The sequence below is a fragment of the Acipenser ruthenus genome, chromosome 15, assembly GCF_902713425.1.
Source record: "Acipenser ruthenus chromosome 15, fAciRut3.2 maternal haplotype, whole genome shotgun sequence".
NCBI lineage: Eukaryota > Metazoa > Chordata > Actinopteri > Acipenseriformes > Acipenseridae > Acipenser > Acipenser ruthenus.
Genome location: NC_081203.1, coordinates 1,772,783 through 1,787,926, shown reverse-complemented (window position 1 = coordinate 1,787,926; position 15,144 = coordinate 1,772,783). Strand labels below are relative to the sequence as shown.

At 40.3% G+C, this 15,144-nt stretch overlaps 1 protein-coding gene across 4 annotated transcripts in view; it reads right to left on the bottom strand.

The window, feature by feature from the left end:
* Positions 1 to 15,144, bottom strand: part of LOC117962659 (ras-specific guanine nucleotide-releasing factor RalGPS1-like) — a 136,439-nt gene that overhangs the window by 87,046 nt on the left and 34,249 nt on the right. For all 4 annotated transcript variants that reach the window (XM_058986753.1, XM_058986750.1, XM_058986751.1 and 1 more), the window contains 3 exons: positions 14,030 to 14,113; positions 8,841 to 8,930; positions 6,093 to 6,185 (listed from right to left, as the gene is read on the bottom strand). In XM_058986753.1, coding sequence (XP_058842736.1) covers positions 6,093 to 6,185; positions 8,841 to 8,930; positions 14,030 to 14,113 — 267 coding nt within the window. The remainder of the gene's footprint in view (positions 1 to 6,092; positions 6,186 to 8,840; positions 8,931 to 14,029; positions 14,114 to 15,144) is intronic.

Below are 15,144 nucleotides of genomic sequence, written 5' to 3'. Positions count from 1 at the left end.
AAATTATTAAGATAAATGTTTAGCTTCAAGGTAACAATGGCCAATGGCGTAATTGCACTGTTAAATTGAACCAGTTGTATGAAGTCACTGAAAACATGTGCAGGTCATAAGCTTAGCAATTAATATCAAAATATTATGCAGAGAACAGAATTTATTCTGTACTGAAAATCTGCAAACAATTTTCAGCGCTGAATAAACTTAACCTTGTCACTGAATAGATTAGATATAGATATGAATGATAAAATCAGACGGTTAACGGGAGAAACCTGAACCAAATAAAAAAAAACCCTCATTATTAAATAAAATAAAATAAAATAAAATAAAATAAAATATACACCTCCCTACAGAAAGCTTTGACTTTCTGCTGATTGAAAAGAAAGACACTTTCATCATACTGGTACGCAATCCCTCACAGACCAGACAGAAGCATGCAGCAAGCAGTAATGAGCCGTAATAAAACTGGAATAATCTTGCACAAAGAGCGAAGCAGGCTAATGTTTTGGCAAGTGCCTTCTTCAGAAATGTTCACCGTAAAAAAAAACTAAAAAAAAAACTTAATAAAAGAAAGTAATACTGCAAAATTTAGATTGCGTGTGTTGAATATGGACGACTTCTCTTATTTAGTAGAAGTAAGATCACAAAGTCCTCTCTTTCCTGTGACTGTTGAATTACTGCACCCATGGGTCTCTGCGCTGGCTCTGTCTCCCAGCAGATGACGGTTTCCACATCTTGCTTTTGCAAAGATCATTATACCGGAACAATGGAAGGTGGATCAGAGCCCCAGCTTCGCAAACGGAAGAAGAGACATCCTCCTGTTTGCCTGCTCCTAAATCACCAGTAAAATAATAAAATAGCAGAACAACTCGAAGAACCGAATGCTATGACTTCACCTCCATGGACACCCTATACCATGACATCCTGGGTATCCATTTAAACCAAGGAGCACCACTCTTCAAGGATCACGCTATCATTAAAACAAGAAGGCAAAACTAACCTAATCAACATCCACAATTGTGTCTTCATAATGCAGTGATAACTAGCCTATATTACCTAATGGGCCAGCGTGACAACAGTGCATACTGTACAGCCCCCTATTTTAGGCCAGTATAGACATCCACAGTCGGCCACAACACAGACATGATGTCAAACTCGAGGGATATTAGTCTGTATTAAATCATCATTTCCTACAAGATAATTGCATTGTCTGATAATGACAATTGATTCAAGAAAACCCTTTCCATCGTATATTATAGCATTTGATGAACCTTTATTAGTTTGTTTAATCAGACGTGTCAATTCAATACAACTCTGCTGAAATTCGTCTTACAGCGTTTCACACAGCAAAGGTGCTGGCAGGGGGTGTTGTCAGGGAACCCCCTTTTTTTTTTGTTTGTTTGTTTTAAATTATCTGTGTTTTTTACAGTCTTTCCCCTATGAGGTGTGTGTTATGCAGATCTGTTCATATTGTAGATAGCAAGGAGAGAAGAGGTCTTGTGAAATGTTATAAAAACAGGGGGAGCAGAGGGGGAGAAAGAGTTCCAAATTACACAGGATCTGCTTTACATCAACGCTAGTTATTCATACGCTGAAAACTGGTTTCATGCAGTACAGCGAGGTTTCTAATCACAGTCCTGGCTTGTAACACATAGTGGCATAATGGATGAAGACAGTCCAGGCTATAATAGCCAAGGTTCAGTCCCCACTGTACTGTGTCTCCACATGCTATTACTGGGAACTGGCCACACCTTCAGCAGAGAGAGCTTTGTAAGTTTTCTTGATTTAATTTGTACCCCCGATTCCAGAATTGATTCAGCCCAGTTATAAAACAGACCTTCAGCATCTTTCTTTCCCCTGTCTGCGTCTTGCTGGGAGTTCATTGGCAGGTCACTGTGCTTTCAATTTGGGGTGACCTGAATTTCAACAATCGCCTGAGACCACACGCCTCCCCCCTGGTCTCGAGTTTTGTTTTCAAGCAGGGTGATGCTGCACACACAGATCTTTGCTCTTGTGTCTTTAAAAAAAAAAAAAATGACGCAGAACAGCGTGTCCCGTTCAGGGTGAATATTTAACTGTGTGGTTCACCTGTCCTAATTTCAGTGCAGCAGGATGAAACAGACTTTCGGTTGAGTGGAGTTCTAACTAGAAAGGGACTTGTTCTTTAGCCAAGCACGCAAGGTGGGCTGAAGCCAACAAAATGTAGAAAAGGGGGATTTTAAATCCGGACTATAATATAAAATATATAAAAAAATAAACTGAAAAAACGACACTCAAATGACCTCAAATGAAATGACCTAGTCTGTTTGGAAGAGAAAAAAAATGAATTCTCAGCATCTTCTTCTTCTTATTGCCGGCATGATCTTCTGTATAGGAACGACATCAAAATGATTACCCTGGACGTTCCAAAACTTGGGAGGTATCATTTTTCTGACAAGCGCAAGAACATCTAAAGGAATTACGCCAACTAATTTGTAAGTCGTTAGGTATCTTTCTTTAAGCCAGGAGAAACTGGACTGTACACAACACACGCTTAAAAGTCAGTCCATAATTTCAAAAATATACAGATCTTGCATTAAAATAATGGTTTATGAGATGTCTGCCAAGTTTAGAAGCCCCTTTCATTGCCAGGGACTGGGGGAGATTTATATTAATGTCAGAGGATTAGCCATAAATCATAAGAAAGTTATTTTCACATGGTAAAGCTAAGCCACACATTGAAAACACAACATCACACTAATGCTGTATTGATAGCGAATACCTGCAGTACTTTGCAAGGCTGCTGTAAAAAACACACAACACCTTCTACCAGATGAAGGAAAGAAGCCATGCTGCTGTCTTTCATTTTTCTCACTTTCATAATGAAAGAAAAATAAATAAATCTGCGGCTACTAAGAAAACTTTTTTTTTGTTGTTTGTTTTCACGCACAAACACACCGGCTGATCATAGCAAAGGCTGTTTACTAAAAGCATGAGGGTACTTTGGGGTGTTGCGACAGAAGGGTACTGAAATCAGCAGTGAGAGAAAACAGCTGATTACATTTTGGTTTTTAAAAAGTTATGAGGAACGGTAATAATCTGTTGTTGATTTGAAACAGATTGAACATAAATTACATTAGCAAAATACTCCAGACGGATGTACATTATGGTGCCATAATAAGTTATAATGTTGGAAATTGAGTTGGTTTTTGCTTAAAATACCACAGGAAGTTCTTCATTCACTTAAAAATCTACTGAAATTCAAAACACACTCGCACATAATTACGGGACAACTGAAATAATTCAATACAACAGTGACAATGTGCAGAAAGAGGCTTGTAAAATAACACATTCATCGGGAGCCATCGGAGGTTTTTTTTTTTTTTTTTTGGAGAGTTATGCTCTTTTGTTTCTTTTTTGGTAAAGTCCTGGCAAACGAATCAGATGCCCGCTAGTCTGAGCCAATACAGAGAAGTGATTAGAAATGACAAGCTGAACTGCTGAAAACAACAATTAGGGAAGCGAAGCTGATTAACCATTTCAGTACTACAGACTTGCAGGGCAACCGCACTCAAAACTGCAGTCTGTGAAAATAATACCACAATGAATAAAAAAGCTGAAGCACTGTGTGTGTGTGTGTGTGTGTGTGTGTGTGTGTGTGTGTGTGTGTGTGTAATATATATATATATATATAGAATATTCAGCCCAATCTGCTCGCTGTCTTTCAATAATCAAATCCATTGAATCAATAAAACAAGGAAATCAAATCCAAACAGTGTTCCAACGTGGATTCTAGCCCCATATTACAGGTCCTAATTGTCTCAGCCCCTGCCTGTCTCCTTACAGTACAGGAAGTCACAGATGCCCGTTCTCAGGGTCTCTCTAAACTGTAATGTACTTCTGTCTGCTCCTTAAGCATCACCACCACCACCACCACCACCTGTGTGCAATCTGCTTCTCTCTCCCTGGCCAGCCAACGAAAGAAATCCTCATCATTTCCTTGCTACGCTGCCTGACTCGCTTTGGGTTAAAACACACCTAATGAGCAGCGACGTTAACCACCGCGTCCTACATCCTGCAGGAAATACATAGAGATATAGTTCCAAAGAAAGGTTTTTCGAAAGGCAGCCCACGCTGGCTTCCCTGCAATGCAAACCCTCCCAAAGCAGAACCGGAAATGGAGAGAATGCTATTGCTGTTCAGCTAGCAAACTGGCACACAGGTTTATAACTTGGGCACGGCTGTTTTCTGAGAAGATGCAGTCACGCCTTTGGTTTTTACACTGTATATAAGCACACACACATGTCTCCGAGTGTAAGCACTCCAATTTCTGAGAACAATTCTAGTTAAAGAAGTGAAGGCTGAGCTTGTACAGAGCATGGATTTTTACAGAAAAACAGCAAACCTCCTTGGGAGTACACTTCTAGGGGAATCTTGCATGAATTAATCACCATCACCATCAGTTAGTATCTGTCACCGCTGGACAAAGGATTCTCCACGTTCCTGCCAAGTCTTCATCGCAAGTCTTGCATTCAGGCGATATAAATCTGAGTAAAAATAATTTCTGTCTGTGAAGCTTTTCTTCCTTTCTCATGCAAAAAAATCCAACTTATATATATATATATATATATATATATATATATATATATATATATATATATATATATATATATATATAGGAAAAGCGAAAACCAGCAGCAGGAGTTCCATGCAAATACAACACACTGAGGAAATTACACAGCAATCTACCCACCATGACACACAATTAAGGGTCTGCTGTAGAAGCAGATGTTGTACAGATATTACTGGAAACGCTTACATTGAGGAAAAGCCCCGTCCCGTCCCAATCATGCACTCACACATGCAAACTGTTCCCAGTTATTTTACATCATCTGTTTTATTTGATTTTATTAATTTACATTTCTTCATACATGTGGTATAAATTCAATTTAAGCTTCTAAACACAGACACTTAAAAATAACTCTGATGATCTGTTACTGCATTAGAGGGGATTCCAGTACCCCAGGATAAAAAATATATATATATGGATTGCTATCTGGAATATTGACTTCTTCCACATAGATCACCTAAGGGATGCAAAGTCCCTTTACACATATATTAGACATTTGATCCGTTTAACCCATGCAACCTCAGCCTCAAGCTATCACAGACTGGCAGGACACAAAGTTAGTTAATTTCACAGTGCATCTTACAGAGAATGTGACCGTCCCTTTAAGAGAAACGGTGAAATTCTCCTATAAAACAGTAGTTTTGTTACAGGATCCATCCACCAGATGGTGCTATGCGCGAAGCAGAAATCCATTTAGAATACAAACTAAAACAGGAACATTGAAAGAAAGCACATTTTTGGCCAGTTTTGAAATTATCCGTCATATTAAGCCAAAGCGCCAGAGATGAACGGTAATTTAATTTAGTCTCTAAAAAACACCCATTAGCATCTAATGGATGGAGTTTATTTGATGCCAATAAAAGGTGTAGAATAAACATACAATAGATAGGGTATCATTTCTGCATTTGACTACCCTCTACTGGTATGACGTAGTACTGCACTCTCTAACAGAACAGACAAGCCCTTGTTCCATAAGCATTTTCTAATGATGTAGTGCAAGTGGACTGGACAGAAACAACTCAAGAGGGACTTTGAAACAACAAGTAAATAGCAAGAGCCAAGAAGACCAAGGGACATGACTGCTGTATATCCAGACCAAGGTGAAAGGCCAGTTTAAATATTTACATCTTCGCATTTCTGGCAACTTACTTTCGTTACAGCCTCTATACGGATTCAGCTCTGTATGTATTAAGTTTTCTTCCTGGCAAGAGGCTGTCTTTCTCTCACCAGTGATACAGTGAACCGGCTGAAAAGGCAGGAGGGTTCACCTGGCAGTTCAGTTCAGTTCTCTTAAAGCCACACCTGAGCAATACATTTGGGAGGTCCCGATTTGTCACAATGATTTTGTAGGATATCAACTATATTAAAATAAAAATAATAAAATGGCTGTATGTTCCAGGAAGTGCCGCTCTGGTTTCTTGTAGCTAATTAAGACATTTGACTGAGAAAGAGCCACGGGAGTATAAAGCATGTGGATGGAACCACTTACTGCCCACGTTTTGGAGAGTCTGAAAATCGGCGCACTCTGTAAGGCAGACACCACGGACACGAGAGAGTGGAGGTTGTTCAGCTCTAGCAGTTTCTGAAAAGAGAACAAAACATTAAATGAATCAGAATCCGCAAAGCAACCAAACAACCAAGCCAAAGATTAAAAGGACAATCAGTCTTGCTATAAAAACGTAACGACTGCAATAAATGAAGGCAAGAGGACTGATGGTTTTGGAGAAGAAAGCTTCCATCAACAACTGAATTTTCACGTGACAGTTCCAGATCTCAAATTCGTTTTGCACTTCTCTGGGCCCAGAGCAGTTTAATTAATATCATAGACAAGGCCCTGATATGACCTACAGTATGAATCATAAAACAATGATGAAATGCCCTTCAGATATATAAGACCCACTTAAGTCTAATAAAACCAAAAATACTGTCTGCAACCGTAAGCAGAACAAAATGTGCAACAGAGATGTGGCAAACAATCCAAGTGGAAACTTATGAACACACTGCAAGCACATCACTCCAAAACGAAGAGGTTACGTTATTTTCAGATAATTAACACCACACTCAGAAAGCTGGCCCCCGCTCGCATGCAATAAAGCCACAGTGTAGAACGAGCGATATCTGTTCAATTAGTATGTGTTACCCAGGCTCTCAAGACAATTATCGGAGGAAGACAGCACTTTGAGCAGAGAAAGTTTCGCTACAGTAATACAACAGCGGTTGATCCATTTAACCACTAATGGCCAAAGGAGCTGCCAATACCAGGTACATAACTGACTGATGCAACAGCGAGGGGTCCAGAACCGAATGCACTTCACAAAGGCCCATTATCTACAGGTAATGACCACCGACAAGGGTATTGTTGCTATTATAAAACAGAAGGACCGCAGTTAAGTTTATGATGGCAACTTGGGAGTTTTTTAGGTTAGATTTTGGATCGCTTAGCCTGCTTGGTTTCAAGACTAAAGTCTGGTTAGCTTTTGGAAGGCGTCTGTCTGATGATGATGATGATGATGATGATGATGATGACCGCTCAACTTGGAACCTGATTGGTCGAGATGATCCGTGGGGTTTATAAAAGCTGGCTTTATTACCCACAGGCCGGTTAGACAAGACAACGCTGAGGTCAGAAGTTCAGTTCAAAAGCAACACCTGGATCGGCTCAAACTGCTGGCTAATTAAGAGCATCATTTCCAGGATAGAAGACTAGACAAAATTACATGACTATTACTGGCCTGGAGTTTTCACTTTATTATTACAGCACAGTGGAAAACAAGGCAGATTGTAGTTTAAGAGCCCTACAGTATGCTTATACAAGTGCACTTTCTTTAAGAGGAATAAAACAAACAACTTAGTTACTGGAAGGAGCTTTTTAAGTACTGCCCCGAATAGTCTGTGATAAGTTTTTGTTTTTCTAGTTTCGAAACGGGGGCCATGCGTGTCCAGCTGCAGTTATAAACAAGCTGTATAGTCTTTCCGCGGCTTGGTCCATTTATTTGATGTCATTTCATTTGAGCATGAATTCATATTGTTTATGGAATTGACACTGAACCATTACAATAAAGCATAATTTCACGAGTTCCGTTACTGTGACGACTTGGCTCTCGAGAGTTAAGGAACTCTGTGTCCTGCCAAAACGCCCCCAAAAAAAACCATCCAAATTTCCAGTGAGAAAGAATCTGCAAATTCGCAGCTTTATTGAACACGGCATCTCATTCTCATTTGCTTGTCGGGTTGTTAATTGTATTTTTTCCCCTCTGTTCCGTCTTTAATTACTTGGGCTTTAATCGTTTCAGCAGGCAGTGATGCGAGAGCCTGGCTATGCTGTAATCTGGACCCACTCATTGTTCTGAACCTGACCCCTCAGGAGGTCTCCAGCATTGGCTGCAGGAACAGCCATTATCTAGCCCAGGAGGAACATTTCGTTTTTTTTGTCAAAATCGAAAACTGGTTTCATCATTATGCTAGCTCCTGTTCCGTACATAAAATTGTACAGCATAAGGGTTCAGCTGGCAGGACAAGCTTGTTGAAATCTATTGCTATAATGATTAGGACTGCAGCAACATGCAGCCCATTGCTAATGTCCAGTACTCCAACTGGTTTAGGTTAAACTCCACTGCTTGCCTGAATTTTTTTAATCAATCAATTTAACCATTTCATGGATGTTGAAAAAAAAAAAAAAGCTCTTCTACTCTTTATATGGGGACATATGGAAGACGCAATGCATGACGACCTCATGTGGGACTAGTGCGTTACCTCATATGAGGCTGTCATGCTTCATTATTTAAATGCCATGACAATAAGCCCGTGTCTCTCAGTCACACATCATGCTCTCTTTGTAGTTCTTCCAACAAGATGCGCAGTATAACTCTGTTAATAAATTTATTATAACAGCTGGCAAGTTAAATGAAAAAAAAATATATAAAACAAAGGAAATAAAGCAACAACATCTGTACAGAATACCAAGAAGAAAGGAATATGGAGAACAAAGAAATGAGTTAACTGTCGATATACAAACAGAGGTAGAGAGAGAGAGAGAGAGAGAGATTGAGAGAGAGCGAGAGACAGCGAGAGAGATTTTGAGAGAGAAAGAGAGAGAGAGAGAGGGACAGACAGACAGACAGACACAGATACTGTAGGACTTGTCTATGGGTACACTGCTGTATCAGAAAAAAAGGAAAAACATATAGAACACACAGCAGTAAGAACATTAAAATGTGTAACAAGAAGTCAAGCTTACCTTCGCTAATTTTACAAAATGACTTAGTATTTCTGCGCGTATCTTTAAGGTCTGTGCCGTTAATAATTCTCGTACCACCCAGAAGCTGACCTGTAGAAAAAAATAAAACAAAAATAAAATAAAAATACTCCTCCAGTGTTATTTACCCTCCCACTTATTAGCATTGCTACATAGATTGAATACACACTGAAACGAGGGGCAGGCGATATTAAGATATTCTCCTGTTTATAGGATTAAAACTGACCCTAATATAACCCCAATATCATGGAAAGTGAGTTTAAACATTTCCTAACACTTTATACAATTTGTAGGTACATTTCTGTGAATTTCCGCAATTAAGCACGGTCTGTCCAAACTGCATTAACAGTTCCATCCACAAAACCAGAGGATACTGCAGAAGAATCTCAACAAAATAAACATGTTTCAAGTGAAATGAACTCCTCGCATGTGGGATACACGGAGTACACAAAAGTTTGGAATGGAATAGGTGACACATATTTGCCTTGTGAGGAAACACTGTAATTAACTTGGGACTCGCTAATTATTTGGCTTTCCTGGCCCCTGCAGTATCTCAAACCGCAACTGTGTGAAAAATGTAAAAAAAAAAAAAAAAATCTTCAAAACTCTCAGAATTCAGACGACCGCACAACCCCACCAAGCGTTTCAAGATGCTTCTTCGAAAAACAAAGAAGTCTGAGGTTCAGTTTTGGTCTTGGGTTATCATTAGGACAAGAGTGACGTAAATCGGGGATCAAAGCAAACCAAAGTTTCTGTGCCAACAGACTGAAATGAGAATGACGGAAGACAAGGAAGTATTGAAACCCCTGTTGTAGCTACACTGACCGGTCTGCACTGCTACTGAAGACCATACTGCGCAGCAACCTGCGCACTGCTCCAGTGGAAACACAGGCGACTCCACTCCAGTGTTGAAGTCTTCTGTGATCTGACCACACCACGTAGCTCCCTGCGCACTGCTCCAGTGGAAACACAGGCGACTCCACTCCAGTGTTGAAGTCTTCTGCGATCTGACCACACCACGTAGCTCCCTGCGCACTGCTCCAGTGGAAACACAGGCGACTCCACTCCAGTGTTGAAGTCTTCTGTGATCTGGACCCCTGTTGCACACGTCGGCAGGCTCATATCGGTCATGGCCTTTGCTTTGTGCTCTTCAGTGGGGGCTTTTGGTAAAGGGACACTACGGTCACTGCAGCCACCGTGCAGAGGGACAAGCAGATTGTGCTGGCACTCGGTATCATGCCCCTTGTGAACCCACGGAGATGCTCCTGCTTTTCATTTCACACAATTGATGTAATATATGGTCCAGTGCAGTGGTCTTCTGTGTGTTTTTGTCAGAAGGTTGAGTGTGTGATGATAATTTTTTCGGTAACACTTTGCTTCGTGTCTCTAATTACTGTGTATTTACAGAGTTACAATATACTTGGTATATAAATCTTTTTGCATGATATAACCCTAACTCCAAACTTGACCCTAACTCTTTTCTAATACAATTGCGTACTTACATCTAATGATGTAATATTGTAACTATGCATTATAACATTGTAATTATGTTCAAGTACACATGTATTTACTAAGTAACTACTATGTAAACAAAGTGTGACACAATGTAAAGTGTTTCCATTTTTTCTTATGCATGTTCCAAAATGTGAACTAAAGGGAGACAAACCGAGAATGATCAAATGGCACCAAAGCTGAGACTGAGCACACAGAGTCGTAGATCACAATGGCTTTGGTTAATATAACCTTCTGGTTTCAGCCCACCCTCCGTTCTCACCCTTCATTAAGGCGCAATCCCCTACAGTAAACTTGTCAAGTGTTCAAATATCAGCTAATCCATTCACTTGCCCTGCCAAAGGATGATCTGTGTTCTCATTCCCAGCCTTTTAGGGCCATTTTAAAGAGAAAAGCACTCATCTCTGTGCCAAATCCAAAACTGAGGATAAAACTCGCCTGGCCCAAGCAGCGCTTGATGTTCTAATGAGAAACAAAAGGTTTAAAACTGAACCGTGCTTTCTGATGATGAGACTGAACAAATTTAAAAAAAGGAAAGAAGATGCAAGTACAGTGAAGAAGCCAAAACAACAAGCTTGCAGCATAATCAAACACCCCACGGACTGAACATGCATCAACAGAAAGGACGAGTGGTTACGTGAGGGTCTTCTTTTAATAACAATGATACAAAAAAAGTATAAGAAAAAAGAAAATCTAAATGTGAACTTTCACTGAACCTCTGCTGCGTGAGCAGTTCCCTACAACTGGCAAATCAACCCGAATTCCTTAGATTCTGATTCCCAAGAGTGCTATCAGTGAGGGGGGGGGGGGGTTCCGAATTGTCTTTGACGATCATGCCTAACGACTTCAGCTCCTGCAAAAATAACCCCGAACGACCGCTAAGTCTAATTGAGCAGTAAAACATCATTGCAACATAACCATGCCGTATTTTCCAAGAAAGATGCACTTTAACTGGTATCATATTGCCGCATGACTTTTTCCAAAGTGATTGCAGACAGTCACATTTGTAAGACAAAGCTCACAAGTGCAAACCGAAGGGATGAGAAGATACAGGAGGATCGCAAAGCTGCATTCGACAGAGGAGTTCTTCTGCTTTCAAAGTGTAACACTGCTGCCAAAGTAAAGAGTGGAAAACAAAAACAGGGGGTTGCTCATCGAACGCCAAGAGAATCCTGGCTGGCAGGCGCCGATTAAAAAAAAAAAAACAAGACCCCCAGATGTTTTTTGGAAGGATAGTTTTAGTGATTTGGTTTGGTTTATTATTATGTGTTTAAAATGTGGGAATAAAATGTTAAATAAATAGAATTAGAGAGAGAAACAGAGCGAGATAGAGAGATGAGAGAAAGAGAGAGAGAGATAGATAGAGAGAGATAAAGAGAGAGAGAGAGAGAGAGAGAGAGAGAGAGAGAGAGAGAGAGAGAGAGAGAATTGAATATTTACAAGCTCAAAGCAATGTCCCTTTTGGCAGCCCAAGCCACTGATCCTACAAGATTGATTTCTGAAGAGATTAACAGTGGTGACTCGTGGCTCACAATAAAAGATGTACAGAAATGGGGAGGATTTGAAGTTTTTATATAAATTCTGGTGCCAGTGATCTCTTCTGACTCGCGTGACTTCAGCTTATATACGATCTTACTGAACTGTCTTTGTGTGATTCTCGAAACACACAAAAAACCTTGTGCCCCAGTTTCAAGAGGGTTCGGCACTTCCAAACGTTAAGACGACACTGAAAACGAAGAGTAATAACAAGTTCAAAGAAGAACTGTGATAGAGGGCTATAGGGGAGAGAGGAAGAAATCAACCGGAAGGGAGTTCAGATTTGAGATCAGGGAATGGCATTGCTCTTTAAAAGGTGTCATAGTGAGGGTTTTAAAAAAAAAACAAAAAAATCTTACTTCTTGTCATGAAACAAACCTGTTAGTGCGTTGCTAGTTTTTCTTCCTACTTTAATTAAGGATTTACAGATAGTTTGAGTAGACAGCTGCTGTCTTTTTTACTTCCTGTGTTGAAAGTCACCTGATCGGAAGGCAGCAAGACCATTGGACCACCATCGACACAAGAAAAACAAAATCCTTTGATAAGGTTGCTTGTGCTAATACTAGGTAAAAATAAAATGATTAAAATATGACAATAGTACGTTTCTTTTTGTTTGTAGGCTTTTCTACTGCAATTGCTAAAACGTATATTTTCCGACAGTCTCTCTGGAGACCTCATTACAGATGAACTGGCCGACCCCTGACCCCACTCTCCCCTTCTCAGAAACATGAAGTATGCAGAACTTGATAACGCTGTTGTTGTTTTTCTGTCCTGACAACAACATCATTCCTGACCGATTAAACAATCTTTTCCTATTTTTTTTTTTTATGCAAAGTTGTTAAGTTGTTCTTAAATGAAACAGCTTTGGCAGGCTTGAAACGTTGGCTTGTTTAATGTTGAGAACGACGCAACAATCATTTCAGAACAAAAGCCTGTAACGGTTCTCTTTTCGAGCTGGCTGTTGACGGATTAAACCTCCACAGCACGTGATTAATTCCAAACAGGCGCGGCCATTCCTTGGAAAACAGCTCTCCCCTTAACAACGTAAGAAAACAGAACATCATCACCTGCGGGGGGAAAAAAAAATAAATGACAACGGGGAGTTTGATTGAAAATTACAAAACCATGTTCTGAAAGCGCCTGTTTAATTTAGCTTAAGTTTTCAGTGGACACGCAACATTTGTTTGAAATTATTTCTTGGCTTTAAAAAATACATCTACTAAAAAGACAACCCATCTCGCGTGTGAACGCCACTGGAAATGTGTTTTCTTCAGACAGGATAAGGGACAGAGAGCACAGACATCCTCAGATTGAACGGTGGCGTTCTCTCCCTGCTCCTCCTTTTCTACATATGACCAGGCTAAACTGTCAATCAACTGTCCAATTCAGCCTGATCACACTGCTCCGGGAATAAGGAGTTTGACCCTCACCTCTGATCAATAACATACAAAAACTTCAATATGTACATTTGCAGGGTATTCTTTACCGCAAGTAGCATGCAGAGCTGCAGTTTACTGGAGTGCTAATCTAACCTTCTCTTAAATCACGTGAACCTACAGAAGATGCATTGGGTGACCTTTTCAATGTTAATGTGGAAATGTAACAAACTACACCCCGAGATAGGATCGAGCCTTCTTTCGTTTTCAGTTAGAAATCACAGAAAGCTCAGTGGATTTTACTCATATCCCCGCATGATGGAAACAATGATGCTGCTTGTTAGTCCTCAGATATCTGATTGGGCTGTACGTTTTTATGCATTTTACAGCACTGCAGGGACCTGACAGAATTCTTCTATTACTGGCTGGCGATTTCACATCTGTTGTTGAAACTGCCAGCAGTAAAAAAAAAAAAAAAAGTCTGGAATCTTTTAATATAATTTCAGCTCCTTAAACCGTATTTCATTTTTGTTAGTTTAATGAAGAATGGTTATCATCACCGCTGATAAGGCGGCCTGGTTTTTACTACCAGGTCATCGGCGGGAATGTAGAACGAGAAGACGTTTAGCGCTTCTGTAGTTCCAGTAGCGTTTTCTGAACATTCTCATCGGGTTCCGTGCTTGGTTTTGCCCTGTTGTTGCCTATGCCGATTCCCCAGATACCCGCGGGGCTTTACAGAGTACTTGCCTGATTGAATCTTCTTGTGAACGCGACGACGTTGGGTGCAATCCTGTGCTTCTCCTTCTTATTCCACCCGCAGCTAGCCAGCTCCTGCAACCAAAAAAAACAACACACTGTGAAACTTACGTCAACTTCACCCATTTACTGGGGGGTGTGCCTCCAGGGACTTGGGTTCGAAAAGGGAATCAAGGTGCGTCTGTTTGAGAGAGGTCAGTGGTTGGTAGTAGTAGTTCACATTAACACACAATGGCTTAGATCTTGCCCAGCTGTAGCCAGTGACACTGCCCCTGACCTTCCATGAGAACTTAAACTCACAATATACAATCCACAGACCGCTGTAATGACGCTTTCTTAATTGGTTACTGTAGTAACATTTTTTTTTTTTTTTTTTAAGCAGGTTGTGCTGCTGAATATCTGTCAGTTGTGTTGAGGGTGGAAAGCTGAGTAGACCTTGTATGCATCTGGAATAACGTGGGTTCAATAACAGAACAGCCTGACTCTGTGGCATGTGTGTTGATAGAATGGAACTGTGGAACTAGGAGATGTATGTTCGGGAGCATTTGACTATTAAAATCAATGTGCTCTGTGCTTGTACCTGCAATCTGTGTCTGGACTCTCTATACTGCCTTCTGGCCCGGATTGACATCAAACCAGCCTGCTCATCAATACAACTAATAATATCATACAGTCACAGCACAAAACGACAAAGATCATGACCACTTCAAAAAGAAGCCATGCCTCCTTCCTATGGTCTTCAGTTTGAAAGATTTATCCATTTCCCCTCGTATTTAGGTCTTAATACCTGTTTAAACAGCGCTAATTGCCTTGAATAAATGTGCTTTTCCATCGTCTCTGAAAAATACAATCTCAAAACCCTGAGCTCCTAATGAATAAAATGACAGATGAATACTGCATCCCGTCAGCTGACTGCGAACGCCTGCTGTATGAAATGAAATTCTGAAATGAATACTCTTTGAAACAGAGTCTGTGCTTTCCATACCTGGTAGCAGCTGGGTTTCCTTTTCTGAGATCCCAAGCACTTGAAAATAATTAGAAGCTTATCTTGTCTTCTGTTAAACATTGTATTACAGAACCAAAAATCCTGCCTGGTAATCTAAAGC